This window comes from Macrotis lagotis, chromosome 8, assembly GCF_037893015.1.
Source record: "Macrotis lagotis isolate mMagLag1 chromosome 8, bilby.v1.9.chrom.fasta, whole genome shotgun sequence".
Taxonomy (NCBI): Eukaryota; Metazoa; Chordata; class Mammalia; order Peramelemorphia; family Peramelidae; genus Macrotis; species Macrotis lagotis.
The window spans coordinates 134,461,632-134,487,418 of record NC_133665.1 but is presented as its reverse complement, the minus strand read 5'-3'; the positions used below and the strand labels follow the sequence as shown (position 1 = coordinate 134,487,418).

Below are 25,787 nucleotides of genomic sequence, written 5' to 3'. Positions count from 1 at the left end.
ACAAACAAATAAAATATCGTTATTGTTTTTGGTAGAACCTTGCCACTTACTTCCCTGACCCTCAGTTCCCTCTTGGATAAAATGAGAGAGTTGTGCTCAGAAACATCTGAAGTTCCTTTTAGCTAAATTTATTTGTCCCCTGATTTTTACAGCTTCACAGTGTATCAACTAAAAAGACCATATAGTCACACGTAAACCTTGATAGATGTTAGCTAGATACAGCTACCCCATAGGGAATATTCCTAATTCTATTTTGCCAGACCTGCCCCTTCTCCTGAGTTCCATATTTACATTTCCAGCTACCTGTAGGACAGTTGGTCTAGATGATTTGCTAACTCTAAATCTCTGCCAGTCTTTCCATCAGGTGAAGCTGTTGGCTTCTCAAAACCAGGATATTCCCCCAAACAGCCCCACACTCACCTTCACCTCTTAAAACCTTCTCCTCCTGAGTTCCCTATTTCTGCTAAGATCGACACCTTTCATTTTCCTAGTCATCCACACTCTCAGCTTTTAAAACATTTTTTTCTTTCTCCCTTGACCACTGTAACTCAATCCTATTATTTTTGCCTTCCCAACCTCTCTTGTATTTATTTCCTTTCCACTACTGTCAGAGTTTATTTGCCTTTACCTGAATGAGAGTTTCCTCATTCTTGCTTTTTTCTAATCCACCAGATTCTAATGCCATCAGATTAATTAACCTAGAGCTAGCACCACATTGCTACCCCCAAATATCTGTTACTTCTCCATTCCTTTTTGGTTAAAGTCCAGGCATTCAAGGCCATAATCTGACTTGAATTGATCTTTTTCAGCCTTATTTTACACGATCACTCTTCATATACCTTATACTATAGTGAAATTGGGCTTTATGCCATCCCTCAAGGTATTGCCAGTTTTCTCTTAAGCTCAAAAGAAAAGTGAGATGTGTAAATTTAGAACCATTTCCATTCCAAATGTTCATGTGAACTATTTGTGCCTGACCTTGGCAAAGCCTTCCCTGATTGTATTGGTGGAAGACACACTGTACAATGACCCCAACATAGTGATGTCATTTTTGGTCCTCTTAGTGAATGAAAGAAAACAAACATCAAACTGACCTTTCTTAAGTCTCTACATTTTTGTCTAGAATGTTCTGTCTACCTTTTGTTGTGGTGGTGGTGGTTGCAACATTTTTCAGTTGTGTACAACTGTTCATGATCCCATTTGGAATTCTCTTGGCAAAGACACTGGAGTTGCTTTAGTATTTCATTCCCTTTTACAAATGAGGAAGCTGAGGCAAACAGGATTAAATGCTTTGCACAGGGTCACACAAGTAGCCAGTGTCTAAGGTCAATTTAAAATATCTTCCTGGCTCCAGGCCTAGTACCCTATCCCCTCCATCACCTAGCTGTCTACTCAGAGAGCATTTTATTCTCTGTTCCTCCCTGTCTATATGGATTCGGCTATCCTTTGAGGCCCAGCGCAAATACTTCCTTTTCCATTTGGCTTTCCCCGATTTCTCTAGCTAGAAGTAAAGTCTTCCTGATGACCACACAGAACAGTGTTTGTACCTCTCTTAGGCACCTAATATGTTCTAGCTGGTTGTCATATTTATTTCTGTACAAAACTCAGAGCCTGAACTAGATTAGAAACTCCTTGAGGGCAAGGACCACATTTTATCATAAAACATAGCATGATATTATGGAAGAAGCACTGGCCTTGGAATCAGGAGAAATCTGGGTTCAAATCTTACCAGCTGTACTACTATTAGTAATTCACCTCTAAGTCTTGTTTCCCCCCTATCTGTAAAAACAGGCACAAACACTCCTATTACCATCTACTTCCAAAGGTTTGCTTAATGAGATATAAGATAATATATAGCTTTTTGTCTGCTCTAAAGCACAATATCAGCGTTGACTATTATTATTGGTACTGTTATCACCATCACCACCACCACCACCACCACTGGCATCAACCTCATTTTTATAGAAGCATCCTGGAGTAATACATAGATACCTGAATTCAATTTCTACCTTTAACCTGAATTCATTTTCTACCTTGCTGACTGTGTGACCCTAGGGAAATGCTTCTCAGAGCCCTTTAAGTAACCCACTAAAGAAAACCCAGTGCTGACCTATATTGATAGAGGAAGTTTACTTAACAGCTAGTTCTCTATGTCCTTAAACTTGCAGGTTCAGTCCTTATCATCTCCATCATCATCATCCTCATTGTCATTTTAATTGTTCAACTTTCTCTCTCTGTACAAGGCTGTGTACTTAGGAGGAATGTAATGAATGTTTGCTAAGTGTGTGGCCTCTAAACTGATCTCCTGAAATAACCACACAAGATAATTGAAATGAACAGAGCCACAATTTAGTGAATTTGGACAATCTAGATATCTCAGGGTTCTGAATTAATTGGGAGTCTGTGAACTTTAAAAAAGAAATTTTTATAACTACATTTCAATATAATTGGGTTTTTTTTGTAATTCTGATTGTTCTATTTTATATTCACTTAAACCATGTTTCTCAGAAGGGGCCTCTATATGCTTCAACAGATTCTTCAGGGAGACAGCAAGAGCCATGGACAGAAGGCTAGAAGGGAACAAGTTAGAAGGTCTTGATTATAGTCCTGGTGTTAAGGTGGGTGAGCATGGGCTGATTACATCCCTCTCTGCATTTCACATTCTCCCCCTGTAAAATAAGGGTGTTGAACTAGACCATCTCTAACATTTTCCCTACTTCTCCATCCTTTGGTCCTGTAACCTTGGTTTAAATCTTGACTTTGTTATTTACCATCTGTATTATTCTGGACAGAATTCCCTTTATATCTTAAATGAGGGAAATAAATTAGTTTATAACTTTCTTCCTTTCTCTAAATCCTATTAATTTATCAGTCACATTCGGTGACTTTCCAGGAACTTAACATATAACCTAGCAAAATCACAAGGAGATTAATTGTACCCATTACTAACCACCCTTGCCCTACTGTCATTCCATCAATCCAACACATTTATGATTGAATAATGCCGCTCTTGTTTATGTTATTGTCCTCAAACCAGAGCACTGTCCCTCTCAATTAACTTCCTAGCCAACAGAGCTCTTAGAGTTTGCTACCAAGAGTTGAAAAACTTTTCATTTCTTAACCATCCTTTCATTTGTGGATCAAAGAACTCATCGGCGTATTACTAATTTGTACAGACACTACTTACTACCAGGACATTTAATTCTCTAATCTCCAGTGCAGTGGAACTACAATCTAGTGGATAGTTGATGATTAATTAGCATTGTAATCCCTGACAACTTTGCCACACACACACACACACACACACACACACACACACACACACACACACAATCTTCCTATACAGGAAATCTTTAGGTTTGTGCCAGAACTGAGATCGAAAGGATGCCAGACTGTTCCTCGATTTTTGGAAGATGTTTGTAGAGATGGAAATAGCCATTCTTGAACAGGTGGTCTCTGCCTTAAAAGTTCACACCTCTAGGAGAGTGATAAATGCTATTCACTGATGTTGGCTTTACATACACTTAAATCTAGAGAGCAACCAGAGGGAATTTCTAGCAATGATATATATAAAATGCTGAAGTGGATAAGAAGCCAACCCAAAACAGAAATTGGGGAAGGGGATATTTAGGGCAGTTTGACAGTAGATCAGGTGATGGGTCCACCAGATAGGAAATTTTCTCTCTTTGTCCTTTGACCAATCAGTTTACATAATTTATTTCTGCCCTACACAACAATAAACAGTTTTTCCTGTTTGCTTTTAAGAGGAGACAAATAGAACACCAGCTGCCTTTTCATTTAGAAAGGGATGCCCATTTCTCATGACAAGAAGAATCTTTGATGGAAAAGACAAAAAGTAGTTGAGCTGGTTGAACAAGAAGGAAATAAAACCTGCTAGGCAGTTTTCCTCACAAATAACATACTTATGCTTCCTGAACCATGTAATCAAAGAAAGTAATGTGGGCAAAGGATTAAAAAGAGGGATGCCTTCCTATCCCCTCATCTGATTAGGTGATTACTTCCAATCAAGAGATTTGATTTTAAATTAATGCCAATGTGTGGCAGGAAACCCACTCAAGTACAAAAAAAATAACTCATGAACATGTGGAATTTTTTTTAAATTGCCAGATGGTAGAATTTGTATTCTTGTTGTTACAGTGAAAATAGACTTTTATTTCATAAGTTTAAAAACCCCCATAAAATATTAATTTTTTTATTTATTCCAAGTCTAATCATTGGAAGTATCACTGAATTTAGAGAACTTTAAACCACCCCAATATGATGGTGTACAACTCTTCAGCCTCTGGGTGTCTCCTTAAATTAAATGGAATCAGAAGTTAAAATGGAGAAGACCAATGGCTTTTATTTCTACATCATCCAAAACATATCACTTAAAAAACACTCACCTTGGAATCTCTTTGGGTTTCCAATACCTGCAGAAGAGATACTGCCCATCTGCATTGACCAGATGGGGAAGGCCCTCATAAGGGACATTCTGGGGTGTCCGCCTAGGAGAACTTTCCTCAGGCATTTTGGCAGCCTCTTCAGGACCTTGAAAGAAAAAAAAAAGGCACGCCTAAATGAAGAGATCTTCCCCAAACGCTCATAAGCAGCAGAAGGGGTCCCCACATAGATTCAAAGACAGAAGCATTTTAAGGAAACCAGCAAAAAACAAACAAACAAACAAAAAAATCCACGTCACTTTATTTCAAAGATGGGGGGGGGATGTTTCTCTCCCCTACCCCCCAACTGCTAAGACAGGAGATACATTTGTTTTAAGATGTTCACTTTATTTAAATTTTCCAAAAAAGTCCGAGGGCTTCACGATGGCTCCCCCCTCCCCTTTCCCATCTGTGTTTATTTTTAAATCATTTCAAGAAACTTAATCTTAAAGGGTATTTTAGCTGTAATCAAGTGGCAATTATAGGCACCGCTATGGATGCAAAGACCCAGCTGCATCTCAAGATTCATCTCTCTTTAAAAAAAAAAATCTAAAGAACAGCAAAGGGACAAAATAATGAGGTGAACGATACTGTTATTATCATTTCCACCATCCGACACACACACGGGTTATGATGACAAACCTGTTTCCATCGTGTGAGGTTTTGCATTCCAGAGAGAAGACGGCACCAGGAAATCAAATCCGAGCAAAGAAAAAGCTTTCCCCCATCACTGCTGTCACACGGTAACACCCAACCAAATATTTAGCGCTCCCTCCAGCCCCCCTCCCCCCCACCCCACCCCCAAATCATGCCTTTCTTTTTTCTTGGAGTGTACGCCTTAGAGCCTGCTCTAAGCTCAGCTCCCTGTGACAGTCCTCTCTCTCTCTCTCTCTCTCTCTCTCTCTCTCTCTCTCTCTCTCTCTCTCCCTCTCTCTCCCTCCCCTCCTACTCTCTCTGCTCTCCCTTCATTTCCCTCCTTGCTCCCCTCTCTTCTTTCCCCACTCTTCTCTTCTCTTCTCTTCTCTTCTCTTCTCTTCTCTTCTCTTCTCTTCTCTTCTCTTCTCTTCTCTTCTCTTCTCTTCTCTTCTCTTCTCTTCTCTTCTCTTCTCTCTCTTCTCTCTCTCTCTTTCAGTCTCTCTCTCTCTCTCTCTCTCTTTCAGTCTCTCTCTCTCTCTCTCTCTCTCTCTCTCTCTCTCCTCCCCTACCCTCTCTCCACTTTCTGCTCTCCCTTCATTTCCCTCTTCTTTCCCCACTCACTCTGTCTCTCCTCTCCTACTTGTAGTCCATCACTTTATCTATTCTAAACAAATTCCCTTCTCCAAAAAGGAAGGGGCAGAGAGGGAGAAGTAAGCCCCCCTGCCGGCCCAAAGGTGTCTTACCTACACACACACACACACACGCACACGCACACATACACATACACACACACACACGCACAGACACACACACACACACACACACACACACACACACACACACACACACACACTGGCCCCTGGAATAAAGTTGCAAACTTTCCTCCCCCCGCCCTGCTAGAAGGGGAGAGCAGCAGCTCCGCCGCTGTCATCCCCAAAGCCCCCGAGGGGCCGGGGGGCGGCAGGAGAGCCGAGCCGAGCCGAGCCCGGCCCGGCTCCGGGGCCAGAGCGCAGCGCCCCGGACCAGCCCCCCGGCGCCGGCCTGGGCGGCCCGGGACGAGCGGGGGAGCGGGCCAGGGGGCGGCGAGGGGCCGGGGCCGGGGCGGGGGCGGGGCCGGGGCAGTTTACCGGCGCGGGCCGGCGGGCCGGGGGCTCCTCCTGGGCGGCCGGGCTGGCGGGCTCCCGGGGCCGCTGCTGCTGCTGCTGCGCCGGCTCGCGGGCTCCGGGGAGGCGCCGTCCGCCGCCGCTACTTTATTCTAGGGCGAGGGCAGGGCAGCGGCCGCGGGGCGGCGGGCTCCGGGCTCGGCGGCCGCAGGGGGCAGGCGCGGGGGCCGGCCCCGGGAGGTGGGTGGGGAGCGGCGGGGAGCCGCGGCCCGCGGGGGCCGGGCCGGGGCGGGCCGCAGGGGCGGGGAGCCATCAGGCGGCCGTCCTCGCCCGGCGCCCGGGGACATGCCCGGGAGGCGCCGCTCCGGGCTCGCCCAGGCTGCCGCGCCGCTCTCCGTGAAGCCCGGACCCCCGGGTGCCTCCGAGCGCCCATCCAGGGAGCTCAAAACATGATTTAATCCGCGCCGGGGCCGACCAATCCCAGGGAGAAAGGGTGGAGGCAGCCGAGCATCCCTGCAGAGAGATACAAAGCCGCAGCCCCCTGGCAGCGGTCCTGATGCTGAGGGGTCCAGGCAGCGCGGGAGACGGTTCCGCCCCCGACTCGTCCACCGCGGCCCGGAAAGCATCGGGCAACGCGGCTTCGGGCCACTGGAAGCAGGTGGACGGGCAGGGAGGGAGGGGCTCGCCCTCTCCTCCAGAGCAGCTTAAAAGCAAGCCCAACAAAAGTTCTGACATCACAGAGAAGATGGCCCCTGGCACTGGACCCGCGGAGCCCAGCTCTGAGTTGTGAACCCTTCAGGAAGGGCCACAGAACCCCACTCAAGATTGGTTTCTCTAGTCAGGGCAAGGACTGGCAAGAGCCTTACTCAACAGGAGAGACTTAGGAAGCTGGGCCCAGACTCTGCTTCTGACTTCAGGGATAGCCACAGTCCGAGTCCTCTCATCAGTCTGGTGAAGAACACCTCCCCGGTTTCCTCCCTTTGTTAAATGAACGACTTGATCTGTTCTAAATGATCTCTAAGTTCCCTCCAGCTCCACTCCTAAAATGACCTAAGAACCTTTTCAACTACGAAACAATCCCGGCGCTCTCTGCCCAACTTTACCATCATAGTCCTTCCAGACTGAGCGTCCCATCTTCTAAGGTCCCTAACCCAACTTGCACATTTTTGGTCTCTTTCAGATCGAACGGTCTAGTAAAAGCCCCTTCAAATATCAGCATTCCCTGTTCTCGAAGCCCTTCCAACTGTTATTTCATGTTCTAGTACTTTGCAGGACTGACATTTTATGTTCTAAGGTACCTTGTAATTTTAGACATTCTTTGTTGTTCTAAAATCCTTTCCAGTCCTAGTGTTCTGTGTTCTATGGTTCCTTTCAGATGAGGTCATGTTCTTGCCTTCCATCCAGCTCTGATGTTCTACAATCTAAGGTCCCTTCCAGCTCCAACATTCTATGTTCTAAGGTCCATTCTAGACTCTAGGATGTCTTCCAACTCTAATATTCTATCCAGATCTAACATGGGTTCCAAAGACCCATTTCTGCCTTCGTGTTTTAAAGTCTCCCATAGTTCATTATTCTAGGGCCCTTTTCAGCTCTGATATTCCATAGTTCTGGAATCCCTTCCAGGTGACATTTCACATTCTAGTCCTTTCCAGCCCTGACATTTTATGTTCTAAGGTACCTTTTAATTTTAGACATTCTATGTTCTAAAATCTTTTCCAGACCTAGAGTTCTGTTTTTCTACAGCTCCTATCAGATCTAACAGTTCATGTTCTTGACTCCCATCCAGCTCTGATATTCTAGAATCTACTATCTCTTCCAGCATCCACATTGCATGGTCTAAGGTCCATTCTGGGATCTCGTATTCTAACTCTATATTCTATCCAGATCTAACACAGGGTTCCAAAGCTCCATTTCTGTCTTCATGTTTTAAGGTCCCCCATAGTTCATTATTCTAGGGCCCTGTTCAGCTCTGATATTCCATGGTTCTGGAATCCCTTCCAGGTGATATTTCACATTCTAGTCCATTCCAGCCCTGACCTTTTATGTTCTAAAGTCTGTATTCTACAGCTCCTATCAGATCAGACAGATCTTGACTCCCATTCAGTTCTGATGTTCTACAATCTAGTATCTCTTCCAGCATCCACATTCCATGTTCTATATTCTAGGGCCCCTTTCAGCTCTGATATTCCATTGTTCTTGGATCCCTTCCAGCTCTGACATTTTATGTTCTAAAGTCTCTTCTAGCCTTGAAACTCAATATTCTAATATCTTTTCTCACTCTGATAATTTTTAATTACCAGAATTTTACTTGATACTTTCAAAAGAAAACTCTAATGATCTATCTTAAAGTAGAATCTCAGAAAAGACAGTAATTAAGCACTTAATGAAGTTTTCTAGAGGGATTCAATGTTTTAAATCAAAGTAGACAAGACAATAATATAGTCTGGCAGATAGGGAAGGAGTATGAGTATCAAGAGACTGGGTTTCCTGGGTTTCCCAACTAGACTGTACTAAATTAGATAAGTCACTCTCATGTTTGGTGCTTTTTTCTTTAAAAAAAAAATCTCTCCATAAAATAAAAGGAAGAAATGTCAGAACTAGGAAAATTCTGACATTATTTGGAGGTTTGAGGCCTCTAGTAAAAGGAAGCTTCCATGGGCCACACAATGGCCTAATTTGTAAAATGAAGGGATTAGATGAGATGTTTTTTAGGGTCCCTTCTGGTTCTAAATCTATGATCCTATGATCTCAGAATAAAGTGAAAGAAAACTCTTTAAAATAAAGTGTTATTATTATTATTAAGAGCGTAAGAGGTCAGGGAAGGCATAAAAAAAGCAACAAAATTTTCTAAAACCTCTGCAGTTTGCAAGTTATTCAATACTCCTGGAGGTAAGAATGCCTTTGCATAAAGTAGCTTCCTTTGTACAAAGAATGAGAATTGAAATTAATTAACATGTGTCAACATGGAAAAGCAGGTTTTCCCTCTGTAAAATTTCTAAATAATGACCTCAATTCTCTAGGATTGCCTGTAAAGACAAATAACAGTTTTTAAAGGCAATAACATGGTACAATGGTAAAAGCCTTGAGATTAGAAGTCAAAAGACCCGAATTTTGGCCTTTTCTCTATGATGATGATGATGGGAATTTAAGTCACTTGCCTTCAGTGAATCTCAATCCTCCCCCCCCAAATAAAAAGTATTAGGTTAGATGGTCTCTAAGATTCCTTCTTATTCTAGTGAGCTATGAATCTATAATTGCAATTGAAGAGAGTAAGAGAGTCTCTGGAGCCTAGACAAAAGCCAAAGGTATTTTACTGACAATCCTCATATACCAAAGATGAAAAGAAAGTAATTGGTTCTCTGTAGTTATTTGTGAATTATGAATCTTTTATTAATGTGATCCCTGGAGAACTTGCATTGGTGAGATTAGACTATTAGAAACAGAAAGCTTTAAGAAATAGAGAGATGGTATAGAATAGAGACCTGAGAGGCAGGAAATAGACTGTCCAGTTTGGCCACGGATTAATTTAACCAGATCAAGTTCCTTCTCCTTGTGGGCCTCGGTTTCTCCCTTGTTATTCACCTATATTTATATAATCCTTAAAGGTTTGCAACCTTTTAGGTTCTTCACAACCCCTCTGCATGGTAACTAGTATGACTATTATTATCTGACCCTCTCCCCAATCACTTAAATGCAATTCACTTATATGTCATGGCATTATCTCCATGATGTTCTCTTTGAGAACAAGAACAAACAACAGCAACAATAATGATTTTTTTTATGCCTTTTCTTGTCACTTTTTACAGATGAGGAAACAGGTTCCAAGAGATAAAGAACTAGTCCATAGTATGATGCCTAATTATGTGAGTTAGGAATTTTCTTTCTTTCTTCCTTCCTTTCTTTCTTCCTTCCTTTCTTTCTTTCTTTCTTTCTTTCTTTCTTTCTTTCTTTCTTTCTTTCTTTCTCTTTCTTTCTATCTCTTTCTTTCCTTTCCTTTTTCATTTTATTTTCCTTATCTCTACTTTCTTTTCTCTTCCTTCTTTCCTTCCTTCCTTTTCTCTTTCTTTTCCCTTCTCCTTCCCTCCTTCCTTCTTTCCTTCCTTTCTTCTTTTCTTCCTTCCATCTCCTTCATTCCTTCCTTCATCAGTATTAGGTGACTTGTCCAGGGTCACCCAGTTAGTAAGTATCTGAGGTGGAATTTGAATTCAGATCCTCCTAACTCTAGGGCTGGTGTTCTATCTACTGCACCACCAAGCTACCTCAAGCAGCAAGATTTAATGATGGTTTCCTGATTTAGCACTTCTTCCACCACACAATTCCTCCTTTTATAACAAAGGGGTTGGATCTTTAAGGGATGTCTTTTCCATCTCTCATATTCTAGGTTCTAAGGACCCTTCCAGTCCTGATGATCTGTGTTTTAATATCTCTTCCAGCTCTTATAATCTCTCTTTCAATGTCTTATCCTGTTTTACATTCTTGGTCCTAAAGTCTCTTCAAGTCCTGAGGTTCTCTGTTCTAAGTCCAATTCCAACTTTGACATTCTTTATTCTAAGGTCTCTCCCAATTCTGACATTCCCTGGTCTCAGGTCCTTCCAGCTCTGACATTTTGTTCTTAGATTTCTTCCAGATCTGACATTCTGTGATTCAAAGTAAATTTATGCCATTGCGTGTGACAACCACGCACATATTGTGAAATCACTTTAAATACTGTAAAATCTATGAAGAGTTCCAGCTTAAATGTTACCTTCTCTAGATAAATTTGGCATGTCAAAAATATCAGGTAATTAGCAACTCAAATGAATCACTATAATGGGAATCCTCCATGAGCAGTCAAAAGGCTAATAATTACCTGCTAGTGAGAAAGAGATTCTTTCGCTGACAAACTTGTTCTATAGAGAACCTAAATATAAGTTATATGGTACATGCTTCAACGTGATAGCAAATATTGTTTAAGTTGAGTGTGGAAATGGACCACAACAGGCTCACTGGGTTAGTAGGTAAAATTGTTGATTCATACTCACATCTTCCCACTTTGCTTTGAGTTAAACACAACACACACACACACACACACACACACACACACACACACACACATACATACAAAACTCAACTCCTCGGGGAGCAGGATACCTAAGCATTAAGCTTAGGCCCTTTTAGAAATAATAGTGGCTTATGCCTATGCAGGAAAATTAAAATAAAGGGTTGGATAATTAAGTAAAAAAAAAAAGTCAGTACTTGTCTTCAATAGTCACAGCAACCACTCCCATTTCTATAGCACTTTAAAACTTACCAATGAATTTCCTCACAACCATGCTGTGAAGTTGGCAGTACAAGTATGATTGTCTTCATTTTACTTTGATAATTGGAGGGATTTGTAATCTCAATGAAGCAAGTACTCCCTCTAATCACAGCTGCAAGTTGCAACCTATCCAAGTCCTTTCATCTTGTGCAACCCTTACCTATGTCCTCCCATATATCCTTCATAGGGAATATACTCAACATGGGGCTTTACCATGAATTTTCTTGGCATTCCATTGATGGCAGTGGAGCTAGGGGCTGTCTAGTAGTTATCACTCATTCACACAGCCAATACAATTCATTTTCCCCCCATCTTTATACCACTTTTCCTGCACAGGTCTTGGTTTGTAATGTATTACAGCCTACTCAGGACCTGCCAAGGGCCTTGCCTTTGCTTGTTAAGTTGCCTCCAGTTCCATTCCTTAGAGATTGCAATGTTTCACGACTTACAAACATCAGACATCACCAAAAGAACATTATCTATCTTTTGTATCTGTATTTCAGATGTATTTCAACATATTAAACAATCTAGCTAACTACAAATGGATGCATGATTAAGCAAAAAGATAAAAATTCTTAAAGCATTTGATTCAGAGAGAAGCTTAAGGTCATTAAAAGCATCACAAAGAACACTTAGCCTGATCTCTTCCTGTTTAATTCTGGATCAAATTTGTGGTTCATCCAGTGTCTTTCCAATATATAGGTAGGTGCTGCTAAATCAATTCTGGAAATATCACATTGCTTGGTTTTTTTCTTTGAGGATAATTAGGGCAAATTCTTTTAAATGATTGTGAATTTCATTAAAGAGATTCTATAATATTCCAGAGTTTGATGCAATCAATATGATTTCATTCACAAAGAGAAACATCTGAAGGACTTCATCATTTGACTTCATCTTCCATTTGACTCAGAACTGAACATCCTCCATGATAAAAAGTGAATATTTTTGGAAAGCATGAATCTTCCCATTTTATGCCTTACCTGAGATCAACAATCAGAGGATAATCAAACAAAAACATATATCATTATGCAGCCTTCAAAGAATCATAGGTAACATGTAAGAGGCAACATGTTGGAGGATAGCTTTTAAAGCAACATTTTGCCATAAGAGATTCTTAACCTGGGAGCTATAAACTTGTTTTTTTAAAAGAAATGCTAAATTTATCTCATTAAATCAGGTTTCCAACCTTTAAAAAGATTATGCTAACAGGGGGTTCATAGATTTCACCAGACTACCAAAAGGAAGCTATTAAGAACTGTCCTATGATACCAAATATTTTATTCCTTTAACCAGTGGAATCTTTACTGCAATTTAAATTTTTTTTTCAGTCTATCATGTATTGGAAGAGTCCATTGCTATTGTTGGCCATCCTTCCTTCTTAAAGAGAATCTCATGAACATGGTGTCTCAACCTGAATAACACTCACAAAACCCAGTATGATCCCATCTAATACCCTCCTCAAGGATTTCTTCCATGAAGATGCAAATTATTCTTTTTAAAATTTCTTATCAATGGGAAAGAAGGTATTATGTGTCAGCAGTTCTCTCAAACATCATTTTTTCTTTTATTTTTTGGCTATAAAGTCTGCACTTTCCCCTATGACTTTTGGTATCTTTCTTTTCAACAGATATCTTTATATATAGCCCCTCCATACCCTAATAATTATATCACCACTAATCTGGGCATCTTATGTAAAGTCTTGGTCTAGTTCAGCTATTTTTCTCATCTTTGTTTTCTTCTAGGTAATTTCCACTTCCCCAATAGAAGTATATCTGGGATTTCAATGTTAGGATGCAAATGTGATGGCTCTACTCTTTTTAATAGCAAAAATAGTTTGTTAAAAGAAAACTTTGGTGTAATTTTTTTCCATTTTTCATTCATTTTTTGAATAACTTTTGGATGACTTTGCTTAGCTGAATCTCTAGACAAACTTTCAAATTCTCCTTCCTTTGATAGTTTTTTGATAATTTATAAAACAATTTTTAAACATGACAGCACTGCTTATAATCTTTGAATATCATTCCAAATTGACTTTTGCAATAGAGTTTATGCTCGAAGTCAGTGTTGCTCTTGGCTGCCATATCATTCTGCTTAGCAACCAAGCCAAATGTGTGTAAATTGATTTAACTTTTGGACTTATTTTGGTCTCCTCATTTTGGCAATTGACTTTCCTCAGTTAAAGCTTCCATATGATATTATTATAATTAGTGTTGATGTCCTTTCTTTTATCCATTTCCCCCAGGATCAATAATTTATTTAATAGGGACTGAAGTTTTTAATGGGCCTGGAACTGATTTAAGGCAATTACATGGAGTCAGACACATCTTCTTGAGTTCAAATCTGATCTCAGACACTTAATCTGTGTGACACTGGACAAGTCACCTAATGCAGTTTGCCTCAGTTTTTTCATCTATAAAATGAGCTGAAGAAGGAAATGGCAGGCCACTCCAAGATCTTTGCCAAAAAAATCCCAAATGGGATCACAAAAAATGGGCAAAACTGAAAAAAAAATGACTGAAAAAGGACTTGATTTAACTGCATGGCATATCTTTTTCTCATTTTAATTTTCTTCTCTTTATTTATTTAGATCTTTGCTCAGGGTCAGAGGTCCAGTCATATACTGATTAAAGAATGACTCTCATATTAGAAATCGTTCCCTTGCCTTTAAAATATAATCATTTTCATTTTTTTCTGATATTATTTGAAGCCTCTGAATCTTTTTCATGAGTAAAGTATTCATGAGATTAAGCATGCTGCTTTTGGGTAGTGAGAGAATCTTTGGGTCTTTCCTTTCATCCTCCTGACTGACATTTTCTTTTAAAATTTTTTTATTGCTATTCTCTCCCTTTATCTCTTCTTTTCCCCCCTTCTACTTCATAGGGGTCTTATAATAGTATGTATGAATTAGTAACTTTTTGAATTATTATTGTAATTGTTTTCCAGAAGAGTTAGAACAATTCCCTGCTGCACCAATAGTGCATTAATGTACTAGCCCCCCACCACTACCCGTTTTATGTTTTGTCATCTTTACCAATCTGACAGGTGTACTGTGAAATCCTATAGTTGTTTTGATTTGCATTTGTCTTATTAATGATTGCAACATTTTTATATGTTTACTATTAGCTTATATTCCTTTTTAAAGCTACCTATGTTTTATTCCTTTATCAAATTACTCTGGTTCTTATATATCTATATTAATTCTCTAGATAGCTTGAGTAAGAGACTATTATTGAAGTTATTTGCTGAAAATTTTACCTCCTTTTCCTCACCCCCAATTAACTCCTTTTTTTTTCTAATTCTAGATACATTGATTCTGTTCAGAAGGATATATTACAGCATATTTTTCCTCACTGTCCTCATGATCAATTTTGTATTGAGGTTACCAGGAATCAAAATGGGTTTTGGTGAAGATATGTGATTTCATTGGTGTATAGAACTCTCATTGGTCCCAGACACTCCCTTAAATCAATGCAGATCAAAACCTGTCCTGCAGCTCAAATGAGAATTTAAATGACTTGTCAGTGGTCACATGGCTTGCATGTTTCAGAGGCAAGACCTGAACACAAGTCCTTATGATTTCCAGGTCAATTCTCTAGCCATGATGCTGTCTCTCATTTTAATGTCTTCTGAATTAATTTAGGACACATTATCAAAATCTTCATGGTCTTTTGCTATGTCTTCATCATGCTTAAAATTTTGGTCCCTTTTCAAGTTCAACTCTTTTCCTTGTGGGATTTTTGCAAATAATTCCCATATGCACTGCAATAAGAGATAATACCTGAGGAAATAATGTGTTTTTGAATGAAAAAAGCAGCTCTACTGACTTTTTTATTTGTCTTTTGAGGAGAACTGAGTCATTCTTTGAGTTAAGCTGCAAATTCCTTTTGTCATTTGACTTCATTTATTGTGAAATTATCAAGATTGAGATGATTCAGTACCCTGAGGATTATTTCCACTTCTTAGTTATGGAGCAAGGATCATTGTGTTAATATTATTAGTTATTAAAAAAACTGTGATTCTTTGCATCTTTCGTCCCTTCCCCCCCTTTTTGCAACTTTTCCACAAGGATATATCTGTTTGTTTGTTTGTTTGTTTGTTTGTTTTGCAAGGCGGTGGGGTTAAGTGACTTAAGTCACACAGTGAGGTAATTCTTAAGTGTCTGAGGCCAGACTCCAGGGATGGTGCTCTATCTACTCCACCTAGCGGTGCCTTCCAAGGAATATACCAACAAGTTACCAGTCCAGTTGGTGGTTTCCTTCTCTTTTCTTAGCTAGACTGATCTTTAGAAAATACTAGGTCATATCAGAAAAGTTGATTCTTCCCTAGTATAACTTTTAGGAAACTAGGATCACTGCCATATGATGAGGCATCCTCAGAGTTGAGTATTTAGAGTTCTACTCATGAGAATAAAACTCCTGTAAGAAAACTTCACAAATTGCTCATTTCCCATTTAAAGTTATTTGATCTCTGAGATTTCTTTTATCACTTTTTAACTGAGATTAGAAATTAGCACAGAGACTAAAATGATGACACAACTGAATGCATGAACTATTAAACAAAGGATCTGCACAAATTCCTAGGTGGTAAAAAGGAGGCTTCCTCTGTATAAGGAAGAAGTGGGGACCTGCCATGGGGCCGACTAGGGAGGAGAGTAGGAAGAATACTCCAGAGATAAATAAAGCTAGGGAAGAGCTAGCAATCAACATTAAGAAGGAATAGCAGCAACAAAAAAGAAACTGGTTTAGATTTTTTCCCCTGTTGACATAAGCCAGAAACCTGGAGGGTTTCAGCTGTCCATCAGGAGAGGAAAAGAAATAAACAGAGAAAGTGCAGCATGCTGCCATGGAGAGCTAGGGATTAGGAAAATCAAAAGCAGAAAGGGCACAGAGAGGAGAAGCCTGAGCCAAGTACTTCAGTTTCTCCTTCTATAAAGGTTCCATAAGCCCTTCTAGGGGAAAAGTAAGTCCTATCATGAGTTCCAGGAATACAACATAGGTGGGGCAAGATAGCCCAGTCTTATAGGGTGGCAATATACAGGAGGGTGCAATTTACTTTTTATAAGTGTGTAGTATTTTTTAAGGGCATCTAGGTGTTGCAGTGAATAGAATACTGCACCTGGAGTCAGGAAGCCTCCTCCTGAATTCAGATCTGTCCTTAGACACTTAACTAGCTGTGTGATCTTGGGCAAGTCAATAAATCCTGTTTGTCTCAGCTTCTTCACTTTTAACTGAGCTGGAGAAGGAAATGGCAAACCACTCCAGTATCTTTGCCAAGAACCCAAATGGGGTCACCAAGAGCTGGACACAACTAAAAAGCAACAACCTATGTTTAAAGGTTAAAAGTTCCACCTTAGATCCTTAGGTATTTACTTCATAAGTTGTCATATTCTACTGGGAAGATCAAGTCTCAGATGAACAGCAATACACAAAGGGGCAGTTTTCTAATCATGTGTGCATGTATACAGTTTTCATTCCTTGCCCAGACTGTACAATTCCTTTCCTTGGATTCACCAAGGTCTCAGAAATAACAGACTGCTACAGCAAAGGAAGTCCTGTCACCATTGATGGTGATAACTAGTGATAAGCAAATCTTCCTATCAGAGAAGAGGAGTAGGGAGATTGCTTTCTATACTTTAGTTCTGAGACAAGGCTAATTAATGGCCATCAGCATCTTAATTGATGGTGCCTATGCTGAATACTCTTTATTTAGTCTCTTAGCTTATTTCAACTAATGTTAACTATCCTCATTCAGGCTCTTAGTTCAGGAAAAAAAATGTTGAGCTGAGTAGAGCTTGCTGTTCCCTGTTGTTACTGGAGTTAATTGTAGGGTTGTTTAATATATTCCCCAATTCTACTCTTTAGGATATGCTAAGAAACCCTAAGGAAGACAGTAAAACAAACAATGAAAATTTAGAATAAAGGCACAAACACCTGGTGCCATCTTTAAATTTGGAAGAGTGATCTACAGTTACCAAACAATCTTTCCCCTATTTCTGGGGGGGGGGGGAGGCATAAAATACATCTGAAAGAACCTTTGAGGTGCTCTTGTATGGCTAGCCAGCTCAATCAGAACACATTTACACAGGTTTGGGAGGCAGGTAGGACAAATATGATTATTCACATTCATAGGAGAGATTGTCACTTGTGTTCCTATTAACCAGTGATGGATATTTGTCTCCTTTTTCATACTGTTGGATCCATCCCATCCCCTCTCTCTGCCCCAAAATGGAGAAGTCACATTTTATAACAGAAAAAGTTCTCTGAATCAGAATATCAAGTTCAAGGCATTATTATTTATCATCTGGATAATCTTGGGTAAAAAGGTTGGGATCTCTGGACCCCATTTTCCTCATATGCGAAGAGGAAGCAGTTGGACTAGGTTCATTTCAACTTGGAATCTATGATACTATGATAACTAAAATTGACCTGGACTAAAAGCTCTCTGAGGGCAGATCTTCTGTTCCTGTGACATCTCAACAGCAAAAAAAAAAAAGTCTAAGAAACCACTGGAGTCATTCTAATGAGCCACAACCCCTGTATTACACCAAAGAACTCAATATCCAAATACTTCCAGAAGTCCTTCTACTCTCAAAGCATTCCACAAGATTTATAGTGGTCCAGTCTTAAGGAACTGATATTCTCATCCAGAGACACCCATGTATATGTTTATGTAAATATAAATGTCGATTTTTTTTTTTTGTATTTGCTGGGGATGTTTACTGCTTGCATGCGTATGTGTGTTTCTATGTGTGTACAATATGGGTGTGTGAGTGCATAAACACCTGCATATATTGTAAGCATATATTCATATATGAATTTATATGAATACAATACGCATATATTCATGAGAAAAGCTAATGATAGAGAATAATCTATCCTAGTTGTCACTGGAATAAGAGCTATACATGAGTTCCTTGTTTTCACCCCTAACTGCACGTGCGCCCGCGCACACACACGCACACACACACACACACACAGACAAAACAGACAAATGACCCCCTTATAGGAAACAGGGACTCTCCAGACACATATGTAATCAAGTGAAACCTTAAAATGCTATAGAGAAACAACCTTGGAGCAAAGGAACTGGGCTCAGATCCCAGTTTTGCTATTTGCCTTCCATGAGACTTTGAACAAGCCATGTTGCCTCTCTGAACCTTAGTTTCCAATATGGTGAAATGAAGGAGTTGGCCTAGAGGATCCTTTGAAGTCTTTTCCTGCTCCAAAGCCTGCGATCCTTTAAGAAAGCATTCTACTATGGGGCAGCTAGGTGGCACAGTGGATAAAGCACCGGCCTTGGAGTCAGGAGTACCTGGGTTCAAATCCGAACTCAGACACTTAATAATTACCAAGCCGTGTGGCCTTGGGCAAGCCATTTAACCCCATTTGCCTTGCAAAAAAAAAAAAAGCATTCTACTCCCGCATGATTGGTTCATGGCTGGGTACATTCCCCAGGCCTGAGATTCTTTTCTTCCCTAGCACATAAGGCTTTCCATGTGCCAGAAGGTCTTATTAGCCTGCCCAGTGGATATGAGAGGTTACTTTGAAGTGCAGACTTAAGATCATTGTTCTTCTGGAACCCTCCAAAAGAGAAAATTTCCGGGTGCTAGCTAACCAGAGTTGAGATCCTTAAAACAGCAATCAAGGACTGCTTTTTATTTAATCAATCCTTGACAAGAAAGAAAATGCCTAAGAGAAAAGAGACATGGATGAGAGTGCTGAGAACAGAAGGCAAAATATAGATTTGTTGTAAAGACACTGCTGAGAGACTTGTTCTATCTCAGTTCTGTGGCTTTTTCTTGGTTATGCAGCCAGCCTATTAGACTGGTATTATTCTTGCCTCCAGCACCAGTGTTAGAGAGGAAACTGGTGAATCTTAATTTGTGCACATTGGTAAAAGATGCTACTTGCTGAAAGACAAGTGACCTGATTTAGAAGGATTTTTTTAAAAATATTACAAAACATCTTTGAAAACATCTGGATGAATCTAAGTTTTCTCTATGAATATATATGCGCTCAAGATGTCCCCCACCAGAGATTTCTGAAAAGTTAGTAGGGTACTTGAACTAGGAGAACAGAGAGCAGAGTGTTCACAGTGGTAAATGATTTGGAGAATTGACTGAGGGGTTACTTTGTGCTTTTCACTGTACTAACTACCAGAATTGGAGTCCCTTTGTGGTTTCATTTAAAGGACATACAAGAAAACTCTGTTGCTTTAAAATCTCTGTCCATTGGAAATACCCCCATTAATGAATTATCCCTGCTTCCATTTGCAATCTTTCCCCTTGCCTCTTCTTCCTGAGACAAGACTAATTATACTATTTTTAGGAGGAGGGGAAGGATAATCCACACCTGAGAAAGAAGAGGTGGGGTCTAAATTGGAAGAAGAACAAACATGGGACAAATATTTAGAATAAGTTGGTCCTAGGGTGTCTGTGGAGTGCCATAATCTAAGGGACTGAGACTAGTCATCAGAAAGATCTGAATCTGAATCCTTCTTCAGACTCTTTCAAGCTTTGTAACTCTGGGCAGATCACTTAGCCTCAGTTTATCTGTAAAATTATTAGATTAAAGTTGACAGCTTCTTCTAATTCTAAATTTGTGATCCTGTGATTGTGACTCATGATTTTTATGTTCCTATAAGCAGGAAAAATGGTTACTAGGCAGGGGTTGTGGCCAGGAAGTATTAGGAGTTCAGGAAGCAAAATTATAGGGAGTGGTGAGAAAGAAGCTCTTAGTATGGCTCAGTTTGCCTCTCCAGAGTCGAAGTCCTTTTATAATGGCAGTTGCCAATCAAGTTAACAAACATTTGCTCAGTGTTAACTGGGCCTGGCCCTGTGATAGGGAAATCAATCTCTGCCCTCACATGGCTTATAAGATGACATACAAACCTCACCCCTAAAATTGGGGACAATATTTGCTTTGCCCATACAATAAGAAATATAGTCCGTATATATCTTTTTTTATATTATTGTTTTCATGTCATCTCTTATCAGACTTAAGTTCTTTGAGAATAGGGACTTTTTGCTTTTCTTTGTATCCCCAGCCAGTTGACTTGGATTGACATCTAATAGGTCCTCCCTAATCTACCGCACTTATTTTATAAACCTCATCTACTAATGGGCAAAGCCCTAGCTAACAAATGTTATATCTTAAATGAAAATCTAGCATTAAACGACTCAGGTAGCCAACTTTCAGCCCTGGCACTGACTCAACTAAATCCCAGAAAAAAGAAAGTACAGGACTAGAACCTTGGGCTGCCTTGGGCTGCCCAGCTCCAGGAGCATCATAGTCAGTTCTGGATACCATAGGTTAAGAAGTATCTATCCAGCAGACAACAGCGAGGATGGTGAAAGATTCAGATGCTATATTTCATGAGAACTAGAGGAAAGAACTGGGGCTGCTTACTCTAGAATAGAAAAGATTTACAGGAGATGTGATCATTGCCTTCAAGCACTCAAAGAAGAGTAGATTTAAATTTGCTCTACATGAGTAGGCGCCATGGAGAAGAATTTTGACTTGATGGAAGGAAGCGCTTCCTGCCTATTCCAACTACTGCAAAGTATATTGAGCTCCCTGCAATTTTTCAGAGTTTTTGTGGTAAAGACTAACTGACTCATTTGGGGGAAAGTTGTCGAGTGCTTGGAGTGGGTATGGACTGGACCAGTTGGTCCCTTCCCATTCTGCAATTCTTCATGATTCTGTCCTTAAAGTCTCCATCCTGACAGCATTAACTATATGACTAAGCAAGACACATTTTATTCTGAGGCAGTCGGGTGGTGCATTGCATAGTGTATTAAACAGAGAAAGACCAGAGTTTAAATATCTCTACTCTGTGATCCTGAATAAATCACTTCAGTCACTCACTCAACAGACATTTATAAAGCATTTACTATTTGTTCTGTTCTAGGCACTATGCTAAGTACTGGGATACAGAAAAGAGCAAAAGACAATTAATCCCATCCTCAAGGAGCTTACATTCTAATTCGGGAGATATGTAAATAACTATGTCTATAGAAAACTATAGAAACAAGATAATCTCATAAGAGAAAGTTCAAGTGGTTGAAAAGAATTGGAAAAAGCCTCTTGCAAATGGGTGGGATTTGGGGTGATTTCTGAAGAAAGAGGTGAGGAACAAAAACTTCTAGGCATGGGGGACAGCCAGCTCAATGCTCAGAGATGGAGTGTGGTATGCAAGGAGAGCAGCATGACTGGACCTTAGGATGCATAGAGGGGAGTAAAGGCTAAGTAAGCTGGAAAGTAATAAAAGTGATAAAAGGCTATGAATTCAAATGATAACATTAAGTTTGCTGCTGGAGGTAATAAGTAGTATATTGCAAAATGGGTTGGCATAGGCAGAACCATAGGAAATCAAAATGGAGAATGGATCAGAGTGCAGAGAGACTTGAGCTAGGTGGTCCAATTCAGTGGCTTCCTCAATAGTCTAGGTGAGAAGGCTTAAATGTGGGTGGTGTCTGTGAGTGGAGAGAAGGGCTCATAAGTTGTTGGGATGGTAGGAAAGACCAGTTTGACAATCAATCAGATATTTGGAGCAAATTAGGATAAGGTGTCAAAGCTGACATTACGGCTTTTCTTGTTTCTAAATGTAGTGCTCCTAAGTACAGGGTTGGAAATAATTTCTAATATTGAAAATGTGAACATCAAGGAGTGTTATTTTTATACCAGATATAATCATTTAAAATTGTCATTTTTATTTTGCCTTTTGACCTTAGTTGAATAGAATACACTAGGATGAAAAGTCACTTGGTTTCTATCAAACCCTCTCTTCAGGATTCTGTGGTAGGAAAATTCACAATTCTCTTTGGTTGCTAAGATTGTTTCCTGGCACTTTGTGGAAATTGCTGGCTTTTAGATACAAAGCAGACGGATCCAAGCTGAAGGGAGGAAGAGCTGCAAATGCAGCAAAGACAGAAATTCAAAATGCAGCAGGAAGCAAAGTAAGTGGGGAACATGTTCACAGGGGCAAGTGGCCAAAGAGACCAGAGAATTCTGAAGAGCAAGTTTTTCAGCAATGCATATTGAATCAATTTCCTGGCTTATAAATTCTGCAACAGTAAATTTTCAAGGTATTAAATTACTGTATGCCTGTTTTCCAGTAAGATAGAAAGAAAAGAAGAAACCTTTTAAAAAAGATGAGCATCCAGAGCTAAGAGGAAAATGGCATCCCTGTAATAATGTCAGTTATAGTAACAAAAGGCTGGCATACATAGAATACAGGCTTTTTGTGATGTTTATAAGGAGTACTAGTTAGTCATGGTGACTGAAAGAAGAAGCAGGTTCCTGGAAATAATCAACTAATGCTGCTTTGGAAAAAAATTGAAAATATTTGCTAATAGGAAAAACTGAATGTTTTTGTTTTAGCCAACATACTTCAGTAGATTTATTTTAGTTGAGTTTATCTGAAGACTTGGAAGTAGTTTAATGTAGTGACAACCACATTGTTAAAAAAAAAATAGGTTGAATGTCATCCATAAGACGTTGGGCAAATCATTTGAAAACTCTGGACCTCAGTTGCCTCATCTATAAAGTGAGGGTACTGGATTAGAGGATCTCTAAAATATTTTCTGTCAACAATAAATCTTCCCTCTTCTTTTCCTAATCATTCATTCAATAAACCTTTTTCTTTGAGTTTTTCTACATACTCAAATTCAATACTTACAGAGCATCTACCATGTGAAAGATATGGTGCTAATTGCTGAATGAACCAAAATCAAGGTAGTTGCCATTAAGAAATTCAATAACAAGATATTACATATTATATTCTTCTATAAAAAGCATTGGGCAAGGCAAAGAAAGGATACATTTCTCATAATGCCTGGGCCAGTGACACATATGATTTGGGAGAATGAAGACAATTCTCATGAGGCATGAGAGTCAATGATACAAGGAGAAGGAGGCAAGATTGAACAAAATAGAGAAAATGGAGATCACCACTGGTAGGTCCATGACCATGTGGAATAAAGACCAAATTTCCCATAGTGTATTTGGTGGAAGAAAGAAAGAAACTATATTCATTCAGAAGCATGACTGAGATAGATCCATGTTGCTTCAATATCCATTTATGTCCCAATTAAAAGCATTATTTATCCAAGACTACTCTTGGTTCATTCTGTTAAGGTGGAGAACAATTGAATTGTTAGACTGGAAATTTCAGATGTTCCCTGTTTCCTAACTAGTTGAGAATAAGTACACCAGATAGATAAACTATCATTGAAACTTGATCCCTTTAATCTGAACCCAAATTTGTGAGAATCCTGAGTAGACCAGGTCCTCTGGTAATACTTGAGAGTAGATTTCAATGCTTCAAGGGATTTTTAATTTCATCTCTATGGATACTCCTTCCATCAGCACAGATCATAACCCCTCCATGCCTTCTAATTCTGTGTTATTCTTGTCCACAGAGTTCCCATAAAGACTCCATAAAGAATCTACACAATGAAGCAAACAGAACCAGGAGAACATTGTGCTCAGTAACAGCAATATTCAACTGTGAATGAATTAGCTATTCTCAGCAATACAAAGATCCAAGACAATTCTGAAGGATTTAGGATGAAGAATGCTATCCACCTCCAGAGAAGAAACTGGAATACTGATTGAAGCATACTTTTAAAAAATCTTTCTTTTTCTTTTTTTTGTCTGTGTTTTCTTTTGCAATATGGCTAAATATGCTTTGCATTACCACATATTTATAATCTATATAAAATTGCTTACATTCTCAAGATGGGGAGAGAATTTGGTAATTCAAAATTAAAAAAAAAGAATGTTAAAAATTGTAATTGGAAAAAAATAAAATGTACAAATTTCAAAAAAAAAAAGAATCTTCGCAGTACTGGCCTTTCCCTGAGTAACCCTAGCTTTAATTCCCTCATCTTCCTACATGACTCATTCACCTCCTTTTCTAATACTACATTTCCTGAATGACATCCTTTACCAACTTCTTGTACACAGGTCATCATTAAAAATGTATTTTGGTAAAGTCTTTTCCTGTAACTCTCTTCCTACTATTGTGTTTATGTTTGTCTCCATTTATAAACATTTCAAATCTCTTATTCCTTGACTTTGACACAGTCGCTTACTGAGAAACTAGACCTCCTATTTACTCCTATGTGACTGAACAAGTGACTTGACCTTTCAGGGCCTCATTATCCTCCACAGAAAACATGGCAGGGATGGGTTCTAAACTAAAATCACTTCCAGCTCTAAATTACATGATCCTGTGTGAAACTGGTTAGGAAAGTGAGCTTGTATACAAATGCATGTGTTGTAATCAGATTCTCAGTATTGTTTGTAAAAGTAATCATGGCTATTTCTAGAATGAATTATGGGAGCTCTGTTGCATGCCCCTTGTCCTCATTTACCAGAGGGAAATAACTAGCCACCTTCCTTCCTGACTAATCAAATTTAAAATCATGAGACTTCATATAAACATTTACTAGCATTTACCATAATCTTTTAGCTACAATCCACCATTGAGTCCAGTCTGAAAGTGAATTCCACAAAGGTCATGAATATTGACTATGCCTTGCTAAACCATGTTATCTCCTCCAGAATCTAGTATATAATTAATGGTGATAATAATAGCTAATATTTATACATATATATATATATATATATATAATGCTTACTATGTATTAAGCACTGTATAAAGTGATTTACAATTGTTAATTCATTTGATCCTCTCAACAACCCAATAAAGTTGGGGCTATTACTATCCTCATTTTATAAAGGAGGAAACTGAGGCAAGCAAAGATCAAATGACTTGCCCAGGATCACTCAGATAGTAAGTTGAACTCAAGTTTTTGATTGGTCTGCACACACAATAAATCTTTAATATGTTTAATTGGTTAAATGTCAGAGAACAAAGAGTAGGAAAAACCTTAGAAATAAAATGTTCACAGAAAAAGAACTTGTTAATTTTAATTTAATTAATTGTCAGAGAACTCAGAGTAGTAAAAAAAACCTCAGAAATTAAATGTTTGTAAGAAAGGAACTTATTGGAGGTCTTTGGAATCTTTCACTAGAGAGGAACTCTGGGAATTGGAGAAGGTAGTGTGTCATAATGACAAGACAACTGGATTAGAAGTCAGAGGACATGGGTTCAAACCTCCATTCTGGTCCTTACTTGATCTTTCCAAGACTGTTTTCCCAGTTATAAAAAAGACAATGGGGTAAGATTTCTAAGTACCTTTCCGGCTCTCAACCCTATGATGCTATGACAAAAACACCAAGGATGGCTAAGTCCAGAGTAGAGATGTGATTTTACTTCCAGGTGACATTGTTTGAGTCT

General features: G+C 39.4%; 1 protein-coding gene and 1 long non-coding RNA gene across 5 annotated transcripts in view; one reads left to right on the top strand and one right to left on the bottom strand.

The window, feature by feature from the left end:
- The window catches only part of MGLL (monoglyceride lipase), a 167,730-nt gene that overhangs the window by 135,970 nt on the left and 5,973 nt on the right, over positions 1-25,787 (bottom strand). Inside the window, exons 1-2 of one of the 4 annotated variants that reach the window (XM_074198426.1) lie at positions 6,206-6,227; positions 4,407-4,551 (exon numbers count right to left, since the gene is read on the bottom strand). In XM_074198426.1, the coding sequence (XP_074054527.1) occupies positions 4,407-4,531 (125 nt within the window). In that variant the 5' untranslated portion in view covers positions 4,532-4,551; positions 6,206-6,227. Of the gene's footprint in view, positions 1-4,406; positions 4,552-5,084; positions 5,205-6,205; positions 6,228-25,787 lie in introns of those variants that run through there. The other 3 variants (XM_074198424.1, XM_074198427.1, XM_074198425.1) reach the window with 3 other exon arrangements.
- The window catches only part of LOC141496184 (uncharacterized), a 30,331-nt gene continuing 30,112 nt past the window's right edge, over positions 25,569-25,787 (top strand). Inside the window, exon 1 of the long non-coding RNA XR_012470971.1 lies at positions 25,569-25,668. This is a non-coding gene — a long non-coding RNA (uncharacterized LOC141496184). The remainder of the gene's footprint in view (positions 25,669-25,787) is intronic.